Source organism: Saccostrea cucullata, unplaced genomic scaffold (genome assembly GCF_032062105.1).
Source record: "Saccostrea cucullata isolate Sc308-1 unplaced genomic scaffold, CSIRO_AGI_Scuc_v1 ctg2232, whole genome shotgun sequence".
In the NCBI taxonomy this organism is placed as follows: Eukaryota; Metazoa; Mollusca; class Bivalvia; order Ostreida; family Ostreidae; genus Saccostrea; species Saccostrea cuccullata.
Window position 1 is genome coordinate 90,604 of NW_026926569.1, and position 24,397 is coordinate 115,000.

General features: G+C 33.8%; 3 protein-coding genes across 3 annotated transcripts; 1 reads left to right on the forward strand and 2 right to left on the reverse strand.

The window, feature by feature from the left end:
* On the forward strand, positions 1-9,699 carry LOC134272086 (centrosomal AT-AC splicing factor-like). Its single transcript, XM_062754326.1, has 9 exons — positions 1-187; positions 2,057-2,220; positions 2,547-2,651; positions 3,951-4,017; positions 4,153-4,227; positions 5,511-5,639; positions 6,860-6,980; positions 7,303-7,435; positions 8,894-9,699. Exons 1-9 carry the CDS (start codon positions 65-67, stop codon positions 9,492-9,494), a joined length of 1,518 nt encoding a protein of 505 aa, XP_062610310.1. The 5' UTR covers positions 1-64; the 3' UTR covers positions 9,495-9,699.
* Positions 9,700-9,737: 38 nt separating this feature from the next.
* LOC134272087 (IgGFc-binding protein-like) lies at positions 9,738-12,522 on the reverse strand. The gene is made up of 3 exons (XM_062754327.1): positions 11,970-12,522; positions 11,392-11,430; positions 9,738-11,154 (listed from the first exon to the last, which is right to left on the reverse strand). Exons 1-3 carry the CDS (start codon positions 12,199-12,201, stop codon positions 9,953-9,955), a joined length of 1,473 nt encoding a protein of 490 aa, XP_062610311.1. The 5' UTR covers positions 12,202-12,522; the 3' UTR covers positions 9,738-9,952.
* Positions 12,523-17,513: 4,991 nt separating this feature from the next.
* Positions 17,514-19,454, reverse strand: LOC134272082 (uncharacterized). Its single transcript, XM_062754315.1, has 3 exons — positions 19,330-19,454; positions 18,995-19,095; positions 17,514-18,537 (listed from the first exon to the last, which is right to left on the reverse strand). The coding sequence occupies exons 1-3, from the start codon at positions 19,344-19,346 to the stop codon at positions 17,744-17,746; spliced, it is 912 nt and encodes a 303-aa protein (XP_062610299.1). The 5' UTR covers positions 19,347-19,454; the 3' UTR covers positions 17,514-17,743.
* Between the last annotated feature and the right edge of the window lie 4,943 nt (positions 19,455-24,397).

Below are 24,397 nucleotides of genomic sequence, written 5' to 3' on the forward strand. Positions count from 1 at the left end.
AGTCAACATGGCGGAAAAACGAAAATCATAACAAACGATACCAACATTTTCCCTTGTGTTTGTAATGTTTAAACAATTCCAGTATTGTTCTCTGTGTCGTTTCAGCCATAAAAAGAAGAGGAAACATATTTATTCTATCAGACATCAAAATGTAGTTAATAATATACTGGAAAAGTTTATGAAAAAGGTACCAAATGCTTGTGATTCATGGCGGACAACTCTTTCATGTTCTTTTCAGATCACCTTAGTTTTTCTGGTCATGTTTTTTTTAATCCCATCATTTGCTTTGTCTTTATTGTCTTTTGTCATTGTATTTTTGTCATTACTTAGTCCACCTCTTCTAACCACACAAGGCTAACATGTCTTTAAAAAAAAAATTATTGAAAGATCTAATGCTTTTTTTTTAAATTCTAGTCCCATCCAAATGTAAATTTTGATTGACACTCACTTAAAAACCTCTTAGATTTCATAAAATTTAGTGATATTACATGTATAACATGATTAACCTAACACAAGACACAGCGACAGACAGCCAAGGGAGTAGCTGCAGATCTGTAGCTCACTGGTCTGAAAAAATAGGGTTGGACAGCCAGAGAACTTCAGCGCCACCCACAGCAAAAACCTGTATATTTATTGGGCACAAAAAGTTGCGCTCTGTTTTGGATAAATTTCTCCAAATTCTTACCTAAGTCAATAAAAAGTGTAGATATCAATAATTTCCTTACCCCTCTATGAATTAAGTACATGTACTCTTGTAGTTGACATCTGCACTAATATGCAAGTTTCGAGATTATCTTTCTTGGTGCGCTCTTTCGTTGAGAAGGGGAGTTTCGTTGCCGCGTAAACAAACAGGTGGGACAGATATTTGATACTGTGTATGTTGGATACATTGCATCATCGACATACCGGTTTATCATAACTACAAGATTGTCAAGATGCGCTCTACAACTAGAGTATAACCGAATTAAAGTAAAGGCATCATTTTATAAGCAAAAAATCGAAACGAAGAAGAAAATGTCAGTGGATGTGAGACTTTTCGGACGAGGGAAGAGGACCTCTAATAAATACGGTACACATGCATCTGATCATTGCATGTCGGGAATCAATATGACATATTGATTCTTTTCCTTATTATATAACTTAAAAAACACTAAGTTATAAGAAAATGTTAGTACAATCAAGAAAATCGGTTTCTATTTATAAAGACTACGATGTTTCTTTCGTATTCAAGTACTCGTAAATTGATAGCAGATTTGTAAATATGCATATCTGAGCTTGATAAAATCATCAAATGCATCACTGCTTATTCAAACAGCGCACTTGTTTGTGTTTAATAAACATATATTTTTTCAAATGGGTGGCAATGTACCTTTCTGGTCTATGAATAATCTTTTTGGATAGCTACAGTTCTGCAGCTACCAAGGGAAGTGATTTTAACAGGAGAGAAGAAAAAGTTAAACATACCGCACAGGGATTTAAATAAAGATAAATTCATTTGAATTTATTTGGGATATATTGTGGTTCCAGACTTTACTCCTGAAAAAAAATAATTTGGAGCAATTTCCACAGTCGGAATGATTGCCAGTACATGTAGTTACTTTTGGAGCTTGCAGTGCTAGCTATAATTGCTTTAATTAAGGGAATATAAAGTTATTGAAATGGTGGACCATTTCTTTATCTCAAAAAGGAGATTTATATATTTGAGGATCATGGAGTATTACTTCGGTAGAATGCAATTATTTGTAGGAAAAACCTTCAAGCTTTTAATTTCAATTTGCTTCTTAAAACTGCATGAATCATTTGATAATATGTTAAATACAATTAGATGAGTAGTAAGAATGGTAGAACTATCTCCCTGGCTTGTCACCACCAGGACTGTAGGATGAAATCTTGTTCTAGAGAAGGTTCTGTCTACAATTTAAGTACTTAGGCTTGGGAACAATATATATATATATATATTTAGATAACGTAGATTAAGATGTCTGTAGGAGGTTGTAACAATATTACACTTACTTATTTCAATTTAATTATTATTTGTGTATTAATCCTTTTATAGATAACTGAAGCCAGGTCCTCCTTAGAATCTCCACAAATTGAAAGTGCACATTATGAAAGAGGAGCCAAGTTTTGGTGCCATTTTTGTGCGGAGGAGTATATTAAACACATGGAGCTTGACACATGTACTGTTAAATATGGTGGTCTCATCGAACATATAGCAAGGTATAACCAAAAAAAAAAAATTGTGAAAGAAATGAAATTTTACGTGACTGATTTATTGTGTACATTTTTAGTGTTCTTAAAGCTTTAGAACACTAATAGTCATTATTCAGCATCAACAAAGGTCTTTTGGTATTGTGATTTGGTAGAACGTCACTTCAGTTTTTTTGTTTTTTTCACAAGTCAATTTTTCTGCTTGTACATGTACTTCACACCTTCTAGAAGCTACTTTTTGATCTGACAGAGTTTAATACAGGTATTGTATCTATTGTATAATAAGATTAATAAACATTTTAAATGTATTTCACTTGCATCATTTTTTATTGTAGTTTTGAACATAAGAGGAAAATGTACAATTTCTTCTATGAAAACAAAGTGGATGAGAGCAAAAGACATCCAGATCTATTCCACTTGCCAGAGGAGGACCTGAAGAAGTAAATAATTAAAACCAATTTTCATTGGATAAAATTTTTAGATTTTTTTTTTTCTTAATTTGTCTATTTGTTTTTAGCTCACCTGAGCCGAAGGCTCAAGTGAGCTTTTCTGATCACATTTTGTCCGTCGTCCGTCCGTCTGTCCGTCTGTCTGTCCGTCTGTCCGTCCGTCTGTCCGTCCGTCCGTCTGTAAACTTTTCACATTTTCGACTTCTTCTCAAGAACCAATGGGCCAATTTTAACCAAACTTGGTACAAAGCATCCTTGGGTGAAGGGAAGTTTAAATTGTTAAAATGAAGGGCCAAGTCCCCTTACAAGGGGAGATAATCAAGAAAAGACAAAAATAGGGTGGGGTCACTAAAAAATCTTCTTCTCAAGAACCACTGGGCCAGGAAAGCTGAAACTTATGTGGAAGCATCCTTGGGTAGTGTAGATATTAAATTGTTAAAATCATGACCCCCGGGGGTAGGGCGGGGCCACAATAGGGAATCCAAGTTTTACATTGAAATATATAGAATTAATCTTTAAAAATCTTCTTCTCAAGAACCACTGGGCCAGAAAAGCTGAAACTTATGTGGAAGCATCCTTGGGTAGTGTAGATATTAAATTTTGAAAAGCATGACCCCCGGGGGTAGGGCGGGGCCACAATAGGGAATCCAAGGTTTACATAGAAATATATAGAACAAATCTTTAAAAATCTTCTTCTCAAGAACCACTGGGCCAGGAAAGCTGAAACTTATGTGGAAGCATCCTTGGGTAGTGTAGATATTAAATTGTTAAAAAAAAAGTTTGAATGTCAATGAAAACGTGATGACCGGGGGTAGGGCGGGGCCACAATAGGGAATCCAATTTTTACATAGAAATATATAGAACAAATCTTTAAAAATCTTCTTCTCAAGAACCACTGGGCCAGGAAAGCTGAAACTTATGTGAAAGCATCCTTAGATAGTGTAGATTCTAAAGTTTTAAAATAATAAAGGGAAGGGGGTTGTTGGGCATGATAGGTATAGCAAGAGGGGGAATCTGGTAAAGATCTGCATCACCCTAGTTACTCAGGTGAGCGATGTGGCCCATGGGCCTCTTGTTGGACTTTGTAAAGTAATCTGATAAATGGAAAATTTTACATGTTGTCAGAATGAATAATATAAGAGAAAAACAATTATGCCCATTCAATCATTTGTTGTGGATATTTACCGGTACATTAAAGTTGTGAAGGAGTCTAGAAAGCTCTTTATAATCGCATTGGTGAATGAAAATTAAAAATATGAGTCTTTGATACAAAAATGAAATATTCTGCAGGTTTCAAGAGAAAGTTGCCATTTATGCAAAGAAACATGATGCCACAAGAAAGGAGAAAATAGAAAAGGTATTAGATTTTAAGTGTTTGCCATCATTATTTTTGTAATTCCACCACATTAATAATTTGATGCAAAAACTTCTTTCACATACATGTAAGAGGATAGATGGAAGATGTTAAATTTTCCAAAAAATTTTTTTCCAGTCAGCAATTAGGATTAAAATCACAGAGGCAGTTAGGAAACAAATGGTGCAGTCAGAGCAGTTCTCCATGGTGCAGGTGTGTGGGGCCTGAAACGTATCCATAAAATCAGGATTAATTCTGTGTCAGGGTCAATCAGGGTTAATTCTGTGTCAGGGTCAATTAAAGTCAATTCTGTGTGAGGGTTATAGTAATCTTTTATTGAGGCATTCCTATCAGTAATTAACATTTTCATGTATAGGGACAGAATTGACTTTGATGACTGGAGACAGTCAACTAAGCTTTAAGTAAAAATGCATAGTCTTCATGTATTTCATGTCATTTATTCATTTGAATAAGAATGGTAGCCTTTCTGTTTAACTGCATACTGATTTGAAAAGAGTGGCAATGCATTGCCATCTCCTATGGTTTTGAATATTGATCTATGGCCTATAAATGTTTCACTTGATGTAAAAAAAAAATTATCAGTTTTTAGGAAAGCTGTGATACAAAGGAAAAATTCTTTCTTAAATGTATACTTTAGGTCTAAAACTCTAGTGTCTAGTGTTAGTAAAAGCAACTTTGTAAACCAAAACTGACAACATTTTCTTATCTCTGTCCAGTTTTCCTAGCCAAGTATGGTAGCTAATTTCTCGTTTCTGATACTTTGATCTATTATATTTTCTGATGGGAATTCAAGCATTTCAAGATGTGTCATAAGGAGAAATGTAATGCATTTTTAGCAGAGCATCATAGGTAACAGAATGTCTCACTCACTCATAACAAAATCATGTATTAATCATTATAATTAGAGCTATGCACCAGGAACTCTTAATAATGTAACCATATATGAAGTCATTTTATACTTTGCATGTATTCATGTAAACAAAAATTAAAAGCCTTGAATTGAAATGTTTTCATGTAAAAGTGGATGTGAGTCAAAGGTAGACATAGTAGAAGGGGGAGATTTCAAGACCATTGTTTGAGAAAATTGTATTCTTAATATAGATTGAATGTGGATTTAGAACAAAATTAATAAATAACTTACTTTTCCCACAGAGTTTTCAAGTACATTGTACTTGAAAACTCTGTGGGAAAAGTAAGTTATTGTACACATTATTTGAAATAGACAACAATTTTTTTGTGTGTGAAATCCTATCTGTAGTCTATACCATTTTGATATTTTATCAAATTTTGTTTTTCTGGTAATTTTAATTTTGCAACAGAAATATGCTGAAATGAAAAGTATAAAACAGTATATCAAATTGAATTAGAAATTCACAATTTTAGAAATCACTTGTGCATAGCTCTGGTCTTAATGATTGTGAATTATAAATCATTTGAACATTTTAATTATAATCTGTTCCTGAACAAAACTACAGCCCCAGATTATTCAGAATTCAAATCCTGAAAGAAGAAATGTTTTGAATTACGTAACTCCTGGGACAGTTCTAGAGAATAAAGCCACCCTGCTAGCCAAAGGTGAAGGACTGACATTCATAGGAAGTCATGTGAGTAGATTTATGTACAGATTTATATACTTATGATCATCAGTTTAGAATATCCTTAAAAAATAGATATGATATTACTCCTGTGAAAACAATGCAATTTAGAGTAAATATTTTTTATATATAATAATTTAGGGATGTCAAAATATTAATTTTCCTTAGTCAAACATTCGATTGCATTATTCGAACGATAGTCGACTATTCGGAGCATTTATTATTTCTTTTTATAGCACAGTTTTTTTGTAAATTGGAAAATTGAAAAAAATCGGAAATGGGGAATTGTAAACACACACTATCCAAATCCTTCGATGAAAATGTTAAATACTGTGCTTTAATTAATGATTGTCCAAGCTATAATATATCAAAATGTCTTTTATGTAAGATTATTGTTTTAATAATTATCTAACTTTAAAACTTCACGATTATGCAAATGTTGTTTGTTCCTAAAAGTATTTGAAATTCCCAGAGTTTATAAATATGATTGACAGAAGTCAATTAAATAATTTTCATAGTCCAGTATAGCGTTGCGTAATTAGTTACTACGTACAATAACAAAAAAGTCAGTGATTGAGAAATAATTACCGAGGTATGTAACTACTGTATTTTCCATAATTTATGTACAATGCGGAAAATTATTGATATACTGTGACTGTGTTTTAGCTCTTATTCATCTTAGGACGTACACTATACATGCAGCTGTATAGTTTGAGGAAGGACCCTTTTTCAATTTTAAAATGAAAATTCCATTATCACTCCCTTTTCTTGCACTTATCTAATATTCGAACGTTGTTTCATTATTCGATCATTGGTCCATTCGACTGACAGTCGAATAGTTGACTATTCGTTGACATCCCTATAATACATGTAATTATATTGTTAAAACATCATATTTTTGTGGGGTTAAATTTTCATTTGCGGAAAAAAAAAATTGGTTCAAGCAGATTAGATTTCATGGTGGAAATATGCATTTTTATGTATTCTAAATTTTATACTTTTCATGGAGGACCCAATTTTATTGATCTCTTTGCACCACAAAACAACAAAAATCAACTTTCCATAAAAAAAATAGAGATTTTATGGTATTTTTAGAACATAAAAAGTATAAAAATAAAAAAAAAATAGGTCTAATAATTAAAAAAAATCAATATTAATAAGGTACTTTTTCAATCTATAATGAATTATGTGTATTGATAAAATACTGTAGAAATGATTGTTGTATTCAGGTTTACAACAGTAAAGAGGGCAACATCCACTCAGGTGCCCCTCCTCCCTGGCTGTTGTCTTCAAATGAGGAGTCTACTAGTAATGAAATAGGTCCTACTGAGGAGACCTTTAAGGCCCACTGTAAGTCAATGACTTTGTCATATTTCTAGATTTAAGGAGGCTCATTACACCCCAGTTTGTTTTTGATTTCATTACAACATCACTAATTATGTAGGTGTCAAATATTCAAATGGGGATGATGATATAAATATTTTTAAGTGCCTTTTTTAATAGTAATAGTAACTTACCAGTTTCAGGTCTCTGAACAGTTCAATTGCTTTTACTTACCCTCTGCATAAAACATTTTAGAAAAATTATGAAATAAACTTGAGTTACCTAAATCATATAAAATGTGTACTGTAGCACAGTTTGATCTCTTAATATGGGTTTTAATATTTTTTAGTGGAGAGAGAAAAGAAGAAGAAACTCCCTGCTAACAGAGTTGGTGCTAATTTTGATCACCAACAGAATACAGATCAGTCCTGGCTTCCCTCCTTTGGGAGGGTGTGGAGTAAGGGAGGCAGACAGCAGTCAAAGTAGGTTATTGTCCATAGGCTGACTAGTTGAAATATTGTATACAGGGTCATTTTTGATCCATTTTATTTTCACCCTTTCACACTTAGAAACAATTTTGCCCCATTTTAAATTTGCCCAGTTATAATTTTGCTTAAGAAATCATGCTGTGTATTAAATTCGCCCTGTTTTAAATTTGCCCACCTGTGGGTGGGGCGAAAGGGACAAAAATAAAATTGGAGCAAAAATTTCCCTGTTTACAATATTTCTATGTGCAGAAATGTGAAATATTTTTCAATTTGAAATTATTGAAACTTCAAGAAGCATTATTAAGACCGCGGAACATTAACTGGCAAAATTGGAAATATACAGCTTACATCATTTCTATCCATTACAATCAAAACATTCAGTGATAGACAATGAAATGGGTGGGTGCAATTCGACGCAGACGTGGGAAAAACATTGGATTGAAATTGCAGATCGAAATTCATTTTCAATCCACCTCAGCTACGCTAGAAGGCATATAGGCACATTATTACTGATTGACTCAGAAGATATATAATTTCAATTTTGGTACAGTTTGAATTTCTTTTGTCCAGTGTTTTAAATAAATTAATATTCAAGGGACAAATGTTTCATTTCTGTTTGGTAAATATATGTATATCTTTGTGTTTTGGGATGGGGGTGTGAACGATTTTTTCAATGATATTGTCCAACAGTTTTCATTGAGAATAAGTATAAAATTCATGCACTGTAGTCTTATAATCCTAGAAATAATATATATTGTCATCTTAAGCCATGACCTGACTCGACCCCCCCCCCCCCCCCCCCCCAAATTCACCCCCCCCCCCCCCCCCCCCCCTTTTAGAATCAAATATCTCCTGAAAAAAATCTTTGTCTTCTATGTTCTTTCGCGTTCTTAAAATTATAAGCTAAAATTCATATTAATGTGAACTTCAAACAATATGTATTTGGTAGTTGAAATTAGATGATTTTTGGATCATACTTTCACTCTTTGCTTTGAAAACAGCTCAGGTGGATTGAAAATGAATTTCGATCTGCAGTTTCAATCCGATGTTTTCCCCACGTCCGTGTCGAATTGTACCCACCCATTTCATTGTCTGTCACTGAATATTTTGATTGTAACGGATAGAAATGACATAAGCTGTATATTTCCAATTTTGCCAGTTAATGTTCTGCAGTCTTAAAAGATTTTTTTTGCATTAGCAATGTAATTAATGTATTCTTTTAAAGAGATCTTTTATTCTAAACTTGGTTAGTTTTAAGGGTACAGTAATATACTATTATTTACATGAAGCAAACTGCATTGTGCACATTTCAAAATTGAAAAGTTTATTCAAGCAATGCATAGCAACATTACGGTTTGCCAAAAGGAACACAATCCTCGTGAATAATACAGCATTATGTATTAGGGAAATCTTTTTTGCTAATTGAACACAGATGATAAAATTTATTTTCAGAAAGTATTTCCAAAGACAACATTCTTCAAAAAAGATTCCACCTAGTTCAACATATCAGACAACTAGTTCAAGAGAAATGGGTTCTTCCAGTTTGACAAGTAATACTGCAAATGACCAGCACTTAGCAACAGACAATATTGTTAATTTTAATGGCGAAAATCCATTTCATTCTAACTCTCCAAATATTTCACAAGTTGCCCCGAATGTGGAAAATCCACAAAGTGACTTTTCAGGATTTCAGCTGGACCAGAGTGGAGTTATGAGGCCAGGTGTCAATTTTTCATATGTTCCTGGAAATGTGAAACCCTATGTTAAAAAACAAAGGATTGAAAATTCACCATCACTCAGTTCAGGTGTTGGGTATGCTGAGCACCACGTATTTGAATCATTTCAACATCAGAGTCAGTTTGGTGTTGATAATGCAGTTGTGAATCATTCCTCCGTATTAAGAAATGTGAAACCATACATTAGAAAACGACGTGTGGAGGAAGCGGGGTCATCTAGTGCACAGATTGTAGGTTTGGTTCCTGTGATACCGACACCGATTTTGAATAATCAATTGAATCCGTCAACTTCAAAACTGAAGAAAAGTACAGGATGAATTTGATGTTAAGTTACTGTTTTAGAACTTATTTTCTGACTTATTGTAAGAAAATATCAAGTAATCAGTATTTTTCTTAGAAAATTTTAATTAAAACATGAACACATTGTACAAATTGCTCAAGGAATGTATAATAATTCTTGTATAAAGGTTATTATGTACAAAAGTTTCAACAACAACAAAAACAGAATTATAAAATGCAAATTTACAAAGCACTATTAAAGATGTATATTTTTCAAATTTCAATGGATACATTTTTCTCATGGAAAAGAAGTTGAAACAGACCTTTCAAACTGGAAATAGAGATTGTCAAGATGCATGTATAGAGTATTTTGAAGAGGATTTGGGAGGGGGATGGGGTAATGTTTATTAGGTGTGGGTTATTGGTTAACTTTTAAATGACATCATGTACATGTATACATTTGAATGGAAACTAGATTGTGTCTATGATAGAAGTGTTATTTTAATCTAAGTCCTGCTGGATATCCATATGATATTTTCTCACTAGTTCCATATCCATAAAGTATTAACCCAAAGGTCACATCCGAGTCTGTGTGATAGATATGATGAAATCCATTGGAGACTTCTATAGTTATGGTAATATATTCTTCTCCGGTATCTGAGTTTGTGACGGATTTCATGTTATTTTGATATTTTTGTATTGGTTTGCTATCTATGAGTATTCCGTTAATCTGATTGGCTAGTATCGTCATGACAACGTAATGGCGGAACGATGACGTAGATGGTGTTAAAAATCTATAGTCGTTTGAAAATTGTTCTTTTGATGGTATTAATGTCATAAACGTTGATTCGTATGATGAAAAAACGACAGGCATCATTATTTCATTTGCTTTAGCTATGCATGGTAGATGGTTTCCGTAAGCATAATAAAACAAATCGGTTCCTCCACCCCGCTTAACGTCTATTCCCGGAATAGTCACCGAATTTTCATTATGGTCCTGAAATTGAAATTGATAAGTATCCTGCCTTGATTCAGCAAAGTTTGGTATGATATATTTGAAATCGAAATTTTTAACTGGGATCATATATTCCATAGCACTGTTTGCTTCAAATATTGAGGAATCGCTATAACTTCCCGAAATCACAGCTATTGGGTTACTGCTTTCAATTACACCGAAGAGATATCCCGTAGCACTGAACTGAAATGTTTGAAATTCTTTAGTTTGGTCAATATGAAGAACTTCATTTTCAGTATAATTAACACCTTTCCATGTAATATAGCTGGGAGATGAAAGAATTGTTAACTTTATTGTGGTGTTTTTATATTGCGACGCAATGGCGATGTTGGCAAAATCACTATTGGACAACAAATATCTGGTCCCCAGATACCGACTCGGAAATACCAGGAACCCCTCTGCTGCAGAGCAGCCGCACTGAATGACACAATGAACACTGATGGCATGTGAGGACCGAATTGTCATGGCCTTGCTGAAAATCCCATCCGAGTCCATAGCAACGGAAACCGGAAGTGAAACTTCTTTTCCCGCGTTGGCGGAAACCTGAAATGTGTTGTTGACTCCAGGATGCGCTGAGTCAAAGACCACAAAGGCGTCCTCTTTTGCTGTGATTAATACCTGCACTTTTGTAACAGACCCCTTGCTTTTTGGAAAGGCGATAAGGAATTCTTTACCGTAATGACCTGTCAAAAAATAATCGCGTTGAGAAGAAGCATGTAAGATAAATCGTTGCAGAGGTTTAATTTTTATCTCAGATTTTGCATGTTTAACACAGAGGTGCTTGATTTTGGTTGCATTAAGAATTTAGTCTAAGTACAGTATTTTTGTCAAAGGTTGACAGGAATTTCTCTGTTTATGTTTTCTTACTGGGTTATCGGATCTTGCAGAAAATTCATATTTGAAAGGAAAAATAACCTTACCGTCATCGCCAGAAGGCAACGGACCAACGGAAGAACAACCTGAAAAAATTAAACGATTATAATTTGTAATTTTCTCTCCCTCTTTTCAATATTGATAATTATTATGTATCATCATTAATCAGGTACACAATTTTACTTGTGTAATGATCGAAGGGTAAAGGTTGGTCATTTTTAGCCTTGTTGAGAGGCTAACCAGGTTTTGCAAAAATGTCAGAATGTGGAATGCAAGGCACTTTTTACTAACAGAGTCAAAAAACTACAGGTGAATGTTGAAGAGAGACATATTTTCATTATGGATAGCATATCTTCACTTGGATAATTGAAATATCTTAATTTACATATTTGATATGGCAGTAACAGTGCAATAGTGTTAATGGAAAAACCATTACAAGGTACACGAGTTCATTGATATATGTTGGGGTTGTCACTTTGTTGTTTTATCGTTTTTGCCAAAATGAACCTAAATATTGCCAGAGGCTAGTATCATGTTTTTACACACAGATACATCTTAATTGTCGAATAAAGAAATGTGTCAATGAAAGAAAAATAATCTAAACAATAATATATCCTATACTTACATGTAGAGAGCTTTTGTTTAACGGAATATAACTCTCCTTTTAGGTTATCCATTTTAATGGCTTGGTCTTTGACAAGTTGTTGTAAAACACTAAGTTCTTTTTTAAGAATATCAGTTTCGTCTGGTCCAGTACAGGTGTCTGCGATGGAACCGAGTCTTTGACCACTGTAAGAATTTGTCCAGTTCATTATCAGAAAAACAACACAAAACACCAACTTTTCGGTTCTCGCCATTCCTCTAACTTGTCAACGAACACAGGTGCAGCGAAAATGATTGAAAACTTTGTTACTGAGTCATTTCAACAAACCTGAATGAAATGTATAAATATAAGTCTATGTAAATGTGTACGCTTGTCATTTTTGTGAACGTGTTGCTTGACCTCTCGCGGATTTTGTTTATCTAAAGGATATTTGGTCGGCTCATTTAGAGGGTTTTGTTTTCATAAGGTATAACATCACATGGTTGAATGACGGGACACAGGATAGCAGAGTATACACCTTGAACGATTTTTGTCAAACATTTATCGAGTCATATGAGTACATTAGAATGGCATCCGATCAGATAAGATGGTGACAGTGTCTTGTCCGTTCTTTCTCTTTTTGGTCGTGTAGGACAATACGTACTTTTTACGTAGGTGTTACCTTTACCGTAAGGATAGATCTTGTTTCATTCAGCTGGACTCGAAATATCATTGTGAACTTGTCTATCAAATAAATGACCATTTTCTTTCTAGTGTGAGTTCTTTTTCTATATTTCAGAATACATGTATTTAAATTATCTAATTATAAATATTTCAAAATATTAAGCAGAAAACTTTTTTTTCGGTTTTAATACCGGTATTTTTTTTCTTTTGTTAACATAAGGATGCAATTAAACATTCAGCTTCCCTTTAAAAAAAAAAGTAATGAGAATTGTGTTAAACCCTCATTTGTGTTTTTAAACATATATACCCAGTATTTGTTTTTAAGAAAGTTGCAATTCCAGATAATATACCAGTAGTAGCTCAAGCCACTATGAATGAAGGTCAATTATCCTTCATTTTTTCATAGTGGCAGCCAAGAGCCTAAAAAAATGGTCCCGTCCAAATCTTCGATAACGATTGGAAAATGTTCGTTCAATCCTTATGTAAAGCGCTCATTTGTTGGGACTTAAACATAGACATACATATACAGTGTCTTAGAAGCGCAAAGGTGTTGCTAGTTGCATATGCGCATCATTGTGTGCAACCTGTATCTGAATGTCGTACAAATTAGAGACTCCGTAATATTCTGAATATGTCCCATGAACACAATGTTATGTGCATTGGATGCTAACGTGATGAGAGCAACTGAAACAAATTCTCCTATTTCAAAGAAGAGGAGGATGTTTTATCCATTTCCCTTGCAACATCTCTATCCATCAGTGTGTCACCTTGATGATAAGATTTTGACATCTGAAGCATGTTATTGCACTAATATAACATGGACAAGAACTTAGGCATTTCCAAGATGGTCTAGTCTGTTTTTTTTTTTAAAAAAAAGCTCATAGACCTTGAGTCCTTGAGCATTCATCCTATGGCTTTGGTACAGTATCAGAACAACTTTGTGGGTCAAGATCCACCATAAACCTTTTATTTATTGTACACCATTGACGGGTACCAGACTTATATATGTACATTCTGGGTACCATACTACTGTACGACGAACTTGATAGCTTTTTATGCCCCCAACCTTTCTCCTCCTACATTTTTTTCTGGATTGCCAATCTTGTTCGTGATACTTTTTGACCAAACACTTGAACCACCCTACCCCCCAACTTTCCCTACTTTGGAAAAAAAAATGATGTGTTAAATGTTAGGAAAAGAAAGTCCGGTTTAGGAATACATTTTTACTCGTAAGATCTACATGTATAGCTCCATGTACTAAAAATCAACTTTGTATTTTTTTTTAAACATCCTCTCCCTCAATCCACTGAATGGCAATGTATAAACTGTTAATAAATTATGTAAAGTTAATTTTAATCATCGAAATGACTCACTTGTTGCAAAACAATTGCAACAGTCACTAATTATCAGTCCACTCTTCGGGGAGTTAAATTTTGTCATCGGAGTATGCTTCCATATTTAGAACTATGATTAATCAACTGTTGATTGATTTATGTCCTTGTACAATTTATTTTTCAAACTTCGTCACCAATAATGTAAACTGCTACGTGTAAAAATAATTTTGCACAATACATTACAACAAAATTAAGTGCTTTGAAAACATTAGTCATAACTTTTGAATTGGAAAAGATAAGGCTTTCATAAAAGACCGTTCCAAACACGCTCTAATATTTTACCCCGTGACATTGACCTTGGAGTTTGATCTACATTTTAAAAGTTTTAAGATTACTTTTACCTTGGTCAATAGGGAAAAGGCTTTAAACCTTCACATGTACATTACTTATAACAGGCCTTTCAAATATACTCTGATTTTTTACCCAAGGAACTTGACCTTGAGGTTTGACCTACTTTTGAACATTTGAACCAGGTTTTAACTTTCGAATGAAAGTAGATAGAGTAACCATACCATACGAGGGCTGTTCAATAAATAATGTCCTGAACTATATAACATACATTACAGATATCATTTGACATTAAACTTGACTTTATCTCATCATTGAATCTTTCATGAATTTATAACAGTTTATGTGACCACTTTTCATCACATTGTTTCATCGTGAGAAGCTGGGAAAAAAGGGCTTTTCGAGACACTGCATTATAAATAAATGGTAAAGAATCAGCAAACTAGAGAGAAAATAAAAGCTTCATTATAGCTGTCGTAAAACTTGTTAAAAATCCCAAAGAAATATTCACTGAAATATATGACATTTACAGCAACCAATGTCTGTTTTATAGACAAAAGATCAGGTAAATTTCAATTATCAAAAATTATATAATGGGCATCAAAAATGGGTACCCTCCTTGCCAACAAAAATTATAAGAACTTATGTACTGGTTGCCAAATTTCAACAAATAATTTTTGATGATGTATGATTGACTCGAAGACAAATAGCAAATTTGATAGACATAATATCGGGAGCAGTTTACATTGTTTTTAAGAAACGTGTAACGGCAAAAAAGCTTGGTCCTCAAAGGTCACCCTATATTTTGAAAAATGAGTGAAAACGACAGCGTTTACGAAATTCTTAACAATTATTTAAAAATATCAGTAATTTTAGTTATCCACGTTTGTTTTATTTTTAAATAGATATTGGAGCATGAATCTATTGATTATAACCCTCAAAACAAAATTTACCATAACATCTACTTGATAAAAACAGCGAATGTCTGACAAGAGCACATAAATTCAAGAGCATAGAGACAGATTTATATGTAAATTTCTTAAAAATTAGTGGTATTGTTGTCCAAATTCGTATTCGGAGAGACAGTTTCTGGAGGAGTCTAGAAAGCAATTTTTTTGCAAAAAATCAAAAGGTTTATTAGAGGAAGGACCCAGAATCAGGAATCCACTACATTGAATTTCTTCAAGACAGCGTCCTTACCCGCATGTCCTGAACAGTAAAGGGGTTTTCGGGATAAACAGAAAGTTAACGTTTTTTCACATTAACAATATTCGCCAAATTTTTTACCTTTTGACTTGTTTTATTTTCAAACTTGAAAAAAAAAACACCCATCAGAGGGAGAAATAAGTCTGGGAAATCATTTGATGGCATTTCCAGTATACTAAGGGCCATACCCAAATATGAGTTCTAACAACAATCAGAAATTTGATAAAAAATGTTACAGACATGTATTTTACTTAAAAGAGATTAATTAGTAAAATCATGAAGACTAAAACATTGAAAAGCGTCTCTTGCTTCTTTCTGAGCACCGAGGACATTATTTATTGAACAGCCCTCGTATATGTGCATTACATGGACATAACGTATTTGACAGGACGTTTCAAAACATACTATCATAATGTTTTTGACCTTATGATTTTGAAAATTGACCTATTTTTTTTAAAAAATAATATTGGCCATTACTTTTGAATCAGAGGTTATAAACACTTCCCATTTTGATTGACCTATTTAAAAAAAAAATACCGTCGATTAGTTTTGAATCACAATTGATAAACACTATCCCAATTTGTGTGCACGTGAACAGAGCATACATGTATGTTGTGAACATTTTAGCGTGATTGTAATGACTCTGAAATATTTTCTTAGTTTCTGCATGAATTATCTTTGTGACCTTGACTCTAGCCAGTCAATTTTTAGTAGACAAGATCAAAGGACAGAAATTTCAGCTTTTCAGTGGTAAAGACACTTGAAAAAGACGTCAGGACATTTAGGTAAAAGCAAGTCTGAATAAAAAATGCATATGATTTTTTATTCTAGGTTGAATGTTCTTACATTCATTGAAAGACTGTAAAAAATTGTCAATTATAATACAGTAAAACTTCTCTAAACCGGCTAGCTGCCGGACTGAATAAAATGGCCGGACTAGAGGGGTGGCCGGTTTCCCGAGAATCTAACATACTGAAGAAGTGTAGAACTGTGTAACAGATGCTAGGAAGAATATGTAATTGGTGTCTGTTATAATTATCTGTCAACATGTTATTAATATATCGACAGACACGTAATGTATTCTTAAGGTTTAAAAAAAAAAGAAATAATTATTAGTGAGGATATATATTCGACATACATGTCGATTTTTATAAGAAGAAATTAGAAAATAAGAACGCAAAAAACATGGAAAGTTACTTTATTAACCATATGAGAAGAAATAAACTAGACACTTTACCTTAACTAACTGCATGTGTATCTGTGTATCGCTTACGTCATTAAAACAAAATATTTGTACTTCGGTTAAAACTAATAATTAAAACATCTCTGAGCAAAACTTCTGTTATTTTAATTATGAAATGTATATTTTGGTAAACATTTTATTTTTTTTTTCCTCAGCATTATTTAACGGTGCCCAATTTTAAGGCCGCTTATGTGTATTTAAAAAGATGATGCAATATGGCTTGCGATAATTTGTTGATTCATTATGTGATTTGAATTTATTAGTTGCTTGATGTTTTATTAATTCAAGTTTTAATTGATGTAAATCATATGTACACAGCTTTGACCGGCCATTTGCCTAGTCTGGCACGATAACTACCCCTTCAAGATGGCTAAACAATAGAAAACCCTATGAGGCCATATTCAGTTTTTCACACCTTTGACTACTTGTGGGTAGGTTATTTTCACACCTCCGGCCGGTCATTATTACCCTTCTAGCCAATGACAGTTAAATTTCTTGCAATCAAAAAGTGGCCGGTATGATGAGGGGAAATTTCCTATGTTTTTTAACTTTCGTTCTTGGAAAAGTGGCCGGTGTCCGGTTTTCGGAGGTGGCCGGTTTTATGAGAGTTTATGTGTAAAGAAATGTTAAGAATTTTGCCGGGACTTTTAAATTTGGCCGATGTTCAGGGAGAACCGGTTTCCAGGGGGGCCGGTTTGGAGAAGTTTCACTGTACAATATTTTATAAATGCTTTGTATTAATTTTTTCTTAATACATTATTTATTCGTACATCGAGAACCGAGCATTTTTTTTTAGCCTTTTCAGTATTTTTTCAAATCCCAAAGAAATCTTTGTGTCTTGTTATAAAGTCAGTACGAACTGATAAGTACTAGCAGCATACACATTTTCCAGGAACTCCATTTACGGACCGATACTGCAATGACCCATCATCAGCTGGAACGGGGAAGGGGCGCGGTGTGTCATGCATTGGGGGGAAGGGGGTCATTGCTATTAACATTCTTTACTGATATGATCGCCTACATATTTGTAGAATCTTGTTTGTTGTGGAGTCCATTTCTCTTGCGATTCTCATTCTCTCCTTCCGGCGGTCATGGCTTCGATTATCTTCACGTACTTTTTGACCAACCATTGCTTTTGCTTTTCTTTCTGAAAGCGGTTTTTGTTTGCAGATGGACAATTCCTGCCGTCTACCATAGGAAGTGGGTTGTTTTGTAAGACTGTGATCACCATCACTTTTGCTTTTTGTCATCTGCTCAAAAGACATTACTGTTTTCAAGCCTTGGCAGGATTTATTTTGTTTAGATGGAATCGGTATTTCCATAGATCTGTGGTCAAGGTGGTACATCTGATTTCCGATGAGGTTGACCCCTGTTCCGTTTGATTTTGGGGGTGTTCTTTGTTCAGCTTTCAGCGGAAATTTGGCCAGAAGCGGGAAAGAGGTTGTGAGCTCATGAGAGCGCATGCTCTGATTGACGTGAATGTTCCTCCTTGTATTGGCTAAAGATGGCAGCTTGCAGGACGAGTTCGGCGGACTGGTAACTTTGGGACTAAAGCACGCCTCTTTTCCAATTATTTGCAACTCTGGGAAACTAACAGCTTTTGCCTGGTGATTTCCTTGCATGAATTTAGACATATTGACAACAGCATATTTCTCCTCGCTAGTTAATTTCATCTCTTTTAGAGGTTGTGGTTTTGGAAACATGACCGCGTTTGTTTCAAAATCACGGAACTTTTCTTGCTCTTTTGTCTTTATATTTCTTGCCAGTGTTTTCACTAGTATTGGATTTACATTGCCTACAAATAAACGTCTAATTATTATTCATTTTAATTATTATCACACCTACAATCAATGTTTGTGCTAAAAATACTTTTATATTATTGTTTAAAGCATTTTATGCTTTTCTCCGATTTAGAAATGGTATCCGATAATTAATCATATACATTGTATTTTGCTTTTATTTTTGGGCAAGCGTAACTTCTTTGAAAGGTATTCTTTTAGCATGATTTCCAACATGGTCTTCGAGATGGAAATTTTGTAAGTTGTGAAATGCATGCATGTTTAATTATGGTGCCTCATTCTCAAAGTGGGGGAAAGTTGAAAGTTAAGAAATTATACACGAAGTTAGCAATAAAAAAGCGACAGTGTAAATCGAAGGTTTTTACAACGCTTGGATCTGTAGCTCTCTGCTTTATATGTCCGAATTTTCTCAAGCAGTTCTGTAGCTACGTAACTATAAGATATATTTCTTACCATCTCCTATAACAAAGTATTTATCCTGGATGGAAGCATCAATTTCCAGTAAACCGTACTCTAGTATAATTTCTAATCTGGACCCTAAGGACCGCAAAATCCTGAAAACAAACCGTATGAATTAAATAAAAAAAAAGCGAAATCCTCATTGTACTGTTTAAAAAAATGTTCTGATTTTTATAAAGAGGCGGACCTGGTAGAGAAATACCCTTTAATCAAGAAACGACAGACGAGCCTAAGTCTAGGTCGGGCCTAAATCATTTGACTTCCTTAATTAACGGAAAATACTCAGACATGCTACATGTACAGTACTGATTTCTCTGTTTTATACTCACTTTTTTGTCTTAGTCATGATAAAGAGACAAACACCTTCGATTTTTACTGCGAAGAGCTTAGTATGCGGTACAAACTATTATGACGTCATAACTACTGTGACGCATAGAACAATCGATTTTGAGGACTCTAAAAGAAGTTATATTTTTTACGACGTTGTAAAGAACAAATCAAAAAGGAACTCTTTACGACCCATGAATTTACAAAACAGTCCTCAAACATCAATTTATTAAAATTGTTTTTTTTTTAATCATAAGACTAAAGAGAGAGGAAAACAGCTCACATTAACACTCATCGCTGCAGTTAAATATGTATTACTCCATATAGGGCTGGGCAATAATATCGATATTTCAATATATTGCAATACAATGACTAAAAATATCGTATCGCAATACGATTTTGTAATATCGATATATGGGCAATATGCTTAGATTAAGGAATTTTTTCATTAAATATAAAAATGGGCTTATGAAAGTTTGTTATTAAGCCAAACAGTAAGTCAGAAGTTGTTTTGTGGGAACATTTCAGAGCATAATTTAAATGAAATCAACAAGATTTTTTTTTCCATGTTGGTTCTTTATCACAGTTATGTACATTCTGCATGTAAATTAAAGTAAATATAGTAAGAAAATGCCATTTTTATTACCTTGAAAATATTGCAATACATATCGCAATACAGTTAAAAATATCGCAATATATCGCAATACGAAATCTCGGGCCAATACCCAGCCCTAACTCCATATGTTATGGTGATGTATGCAGACTCTAGGCTGGCCTTCTCTTGTCTAATCAATTTAAAATAACATATGTATTCTTGCTTACACAAAAGATTCTGACACCACATAAGAAGTACTTTTTAACTAATTAATTTCTTACCATGGCTTTCATTTATTATCGTGCATTTTAATTGTTTACAAACAAAACAATAATAAAGAAACAAAATATTTATTCTGATTTATTATAAACATAATTCGCTATTCTCGATTAATTACTCTACATATTTGGTAATTTTTAATCCAAATTTGGGATTCATTTAGACAAAGGCTATGGTGGCATATTTATGCCATCCACATAATATTTCGTTCACATAGCATATCTTGCCGAGTCAAGATAACTATCTCGTCAAGTCAAGATAACTTTCTGGTTTGTCGACAAACACCGACTTTTTATCTTGTCCAGTCAAGATAAGCTATCACATTTTGTTGCAATAGCTATCTTGACATGTCGAGATAACTTTTAAAACGCGATACAAGATAAATTATCTCTTTTTGTCGAGATAGCTATCGCAAAAATACGATAGCTTATCTTAGCTTACAAGATTAAAATCGGTGTTTGATGACAAACCAAATAGTTATCATGACTTGACGAGATAGTTATTTTGACTTGACAGGACATGCTATGATGACAAAAAATTATGTGGATGGCATAAATATGCCACCATAAAAGGCAGCACATTTTACTTATCGTTCTGGTATATAAGTAACTTAATTTAAATAATAGAAAGGCTCAAAGTTTTACTTGTACTCTCAGAAATTAAGATTCTGGACTAGTGGTTGTAATAGATCTCTGTTCATGTGGATTTCAGAAGATGAATGTGCACACTACAAATAAAAAATTGTAAACACTGTCATTAACATTTTTAATCGATAGGTTCTAGATCTGCACAGTTTTTAATGAGGGCCATGTTATCTTTTTTATTAAAATCATGTTTGCGAAATTTTTCTGTTTCTTAAGTTACCGAGTACCTTGATATTTTTTTATTCATAGATTTTTTTTTAATCCGACATTTTATTTGCAGTATAAACCTCTTATGCATCCTCAGAAAAAAAGTCATTTAAATATGGAAAGGACTGCTGATATCGTTTTTATTCTTTTTATTACATGTATTTCATTATCTTGTGCATTGCTTCGTGGTAACTCAAATGCCTTTGCATTCTCTAACGAACATACTGATCTTGATGTGTATAAGCAACTTCTTCACCTTGAAACAAATCTGGTTTCGGTTTACAGAGATTTGGCAACATTGAGAGAACAAAATCTGCAACAACAGAAAACATATGATCAACAACAGAAATTAATACAGATGCTCAACCAGAGGATTCAGAATTTAAAAAGTGAAAATGGTGTCTTGAAAGACGGCCGGACTGGACAGTCTGAATTCCACATTCTGTCAGCAAAATTGTTCTAATGGTGAAATCACAGAAAAACTTGAACATCAGATGCAGACTCTTTCACTTGCAATCATGGAACTGAACAAATCCAGTTCGGAGGGCATCCACACATTAAGTCATATTTTCCAAGGCATAGAGCAAGAAGTGATGAAAAATATTACCTCTGCCGTCAGTACCCTTACACTGCACGATAGATATTTATCGCTTTCCCTATTAGATGTGCAAAATAATATCTCAATGCTTGGATCATTGCTTCAGGAACAGCAGAAGTTACAAGCAAAACAATATAAATTAATACAATCAGGAATACAAAATCTTACTTCTTCATTCAAGAAATATGGACTCGGCGTTAAAAAACAATAATCAATCAAGAATAGCATAGTTAAACTTAATTCTTCTCTTTCTGATCTACAAAGACGTATGTATGCAAAGATGTTATTTTACTTTTTCTGTAAACAAAAAGTATAAATATCTTTTATTTATAGAAGCTCATGCTATATGGACTGTGGTCTGGACAGCTTAAAGGTAAAGCACCTGGCTAGAGATAAAGGGCAATCAAAGTTTTCTTCAGATTTAAGACCGTTCACGGTAGCCTAGTGGTAGAGCGTTCGCTTCGTGATCGGGAGGCACGGGTTCGATTCTCGTTCCCGGCGCTGCGTCAAACATAAGACGTAAATATAAGTAGCGACTGTTCCTTAGCCAAGCGCTCAGCATCAGAAGTGAAAGTCACGTGTCTTTCGGATATGACCTTAAAAACGTATAGGTCCCGTGTCACGGTAGGCACTGGCACGATGAAGAACCCTCACTGCTCAAAGGCCCTGAGTGCCGAGTATAGGTCTACATTTGAAGCCCTTCACCGGCATACGGTGACGTCTCCATATGAGAGAAAAATTCTCGAGAGGGACGTTAAACAATATACAATCAGTCAATCAATCTTCAGATTTAAGAACAGCAAAGACAATGATTTATCATATTTTTAAGGAAGCATCCTCAAGTAGTGTTTACATCCTGACTCTCAGAAGTAGGGAGGGATCGAATAGTTTTACATAGGAACACATAAGAAAACATCTTTTCAAGAACAACAAAAACAAGCTTGAATGATATCTATATGAAAGCATCCTCAAGAAGTGTAGTTTCAAGTTTGTTCAATTCATGACCGACGCGGGGGTAGGGTCTATATTGAACCATATTAAACCATTAGAAATACATAGATGAAAATCTTTGAAAATCTACTTCTCGGGAACAGCAAAGCCATGATTGGTTATATCTATATGGCAGCATCCTCAGGTAGTATAGATTCAAGATTGTTTAATACACGATCAAAATTTTACAAAGGAATACATAGGAAACATCTTTTCAGAAACGGTAAAGTCCTTCTTGGTTATATCTATTTGGACGCATCCTGAGGTTGTATAGTTTAAAGTTTGTTCAAATCACGACCCCGGGGTAGGATGGGGGCACAATGAACAAAGGAATGCATACTTAGCTTTTCAAATCTTTTACAAAGGAATACAAAGATTTTCAAACCTTCCCAGGAAAAGCAAAACCATAATCAGTCATTTCAAGGCATCCTCAGGTACATGTAATGTATATTCAAAATTGTATAAATCATGAACCCCAGGAGTCGGACAAGATACAATAGAAGATCACACTTGTATAGGGAAAAAAAGAAATACTCTATTGCCATAATACTAGTAAATCAAAGAAATATGGAAGCATCCTCAGTTAGCGTTGATTCATATTTGTTCAAATCATGCCACCATCCCCTTAGGGATACACTGTAGGTTTGGACCGATGACAAATTTGAAGCCTATATAGTAGTAACTGAACAAAATTCAAAATGCTTAGGTGAGCGATGTAGCCCTTGGGCCTTCTGTTTAAAATAAAATGTCATGACATTTTATTCCGAAAAGGACCTTTATACTAGTGTATTTAGCTTCATGATTTCGGTTGCATTGACGTTTTCAGAAAAGTTTTTACCATAACATTCTACTAGAATAAAAATCATTTAGCAGTTGTTTGAATAGCACGTTGATTTTTTAATGTGATTACTTTCCAATTCAAACTACGCAATTGAGAAAAAACATTTTAATTAAAAACGTTTGCACAATGATTTTAGGACATGTTACTTTGACTAAAAATCATATGGTGCCATAAAATTATTCATACCTTTAAGGACAGACGAGACGTTCCTTAATAGCAGATAAATTTTTCTAAGAGTTTGCCATTGAAGTGTTGCTACTTAAACATGCTTACTCACAAAAATTTGAGGTACCTTACCAGGCATTTTTGCAAGATACCAGGGGTAGTTTTTCTTATATAATCCTTTGGGGGAGAAAAATAATTTTCCAATATCAAATGTCTGAGTGTTTGGATTTTTTAAAAACTTTTAGAAACTGGTTTAGACATCAGAATGTTATTAAAATTTTGAATATTTTTCATACATTACGAAAATATACAAAACAGATTTTGAGGAACGTCTCGTGTGACCTTAACAGGTCTGGACGATTTCTAAATATGGAAGTCAAGAACGATAACTGTGAATTGCTATTAATACACGGAATAACAAGGCACTAATCCTTCTGACCAACCAGATTACAGCATTTAGACAAACCCATGAGAAAATAAATAAAACACGTGGTTTTTTAAGATTTTTGCTAAAAAGATTTTTTTAGAACAAACTTTTTGTAAACTTTATGCGCATTTGGGAATATAATATTTATGACAATTCTACCGCGAACAAACACGACTTGAAAGCAAGCTTAGAATACATTTTAAGTGGGATAAAAAATCTGTCTCTAAGAGGCCGGTAGCAATCCCAAAAGTTACTTACGTTAAAAATTTGATATAAATATGATAAATTTTCAGTTTTTAGAGCCTGACATAAACATCTTATCGA

Bases quoted from the DNA above. Each gene is read 5' to 3' on its own strand.
- LOC134272086 (XM_062754326.1), top strand. From the start codon at position 65: ATGTTTAAACAATTCCAGTATTGTTCTCTGTGTCGTTTCAGCCATAAA. The intron at 6,981-7,302 runs GTAAGTCAATGA...AATATTTTTTAG, and splicing joins GGAGACCTTTAAGGCCCACT to TGGAGAGAGAAAAGAAGAAG. The intron at 7,436-8,893 runs GTAGGTTATTGT...ATTTATTTTCAG, and splicing joins GGAGGCAGACAGCAGTCAAA to AAAGTATTTCCAAAGACAAC.
- LOC134272087 (XM_062754327.1), bottom strand. From the start codon at position 12,201: ATGGCGAGAACCGAAAAGTTGGTGTTTTGTGTTGTTTTTCTGATAATG. The intron at 11,431-11,969 runs GTAAGTATAGGA...TAATTTTTTCAG, and splicing joins TAAACAAAAGCTCTCTACAT to GTTGTTCTTCCGTTGGTCCG. The intron at 11,155-11,391 runs GTAAGGTTATTT...ATTTTTTGACAG, and splicing joins GTTGCCTTCTGGCGATGACG to GTCATTACGGTAAAGAATTC.
- LOC134272082 (XM_062754315.1), bottom strand. The intron at 18,538-18,994 runs GTAAGAAATATA...GTTTATTTGTAG, and splicing joins ATACTTTGTTATAGGAGATG to GCAATGTAAATCCAATACTA.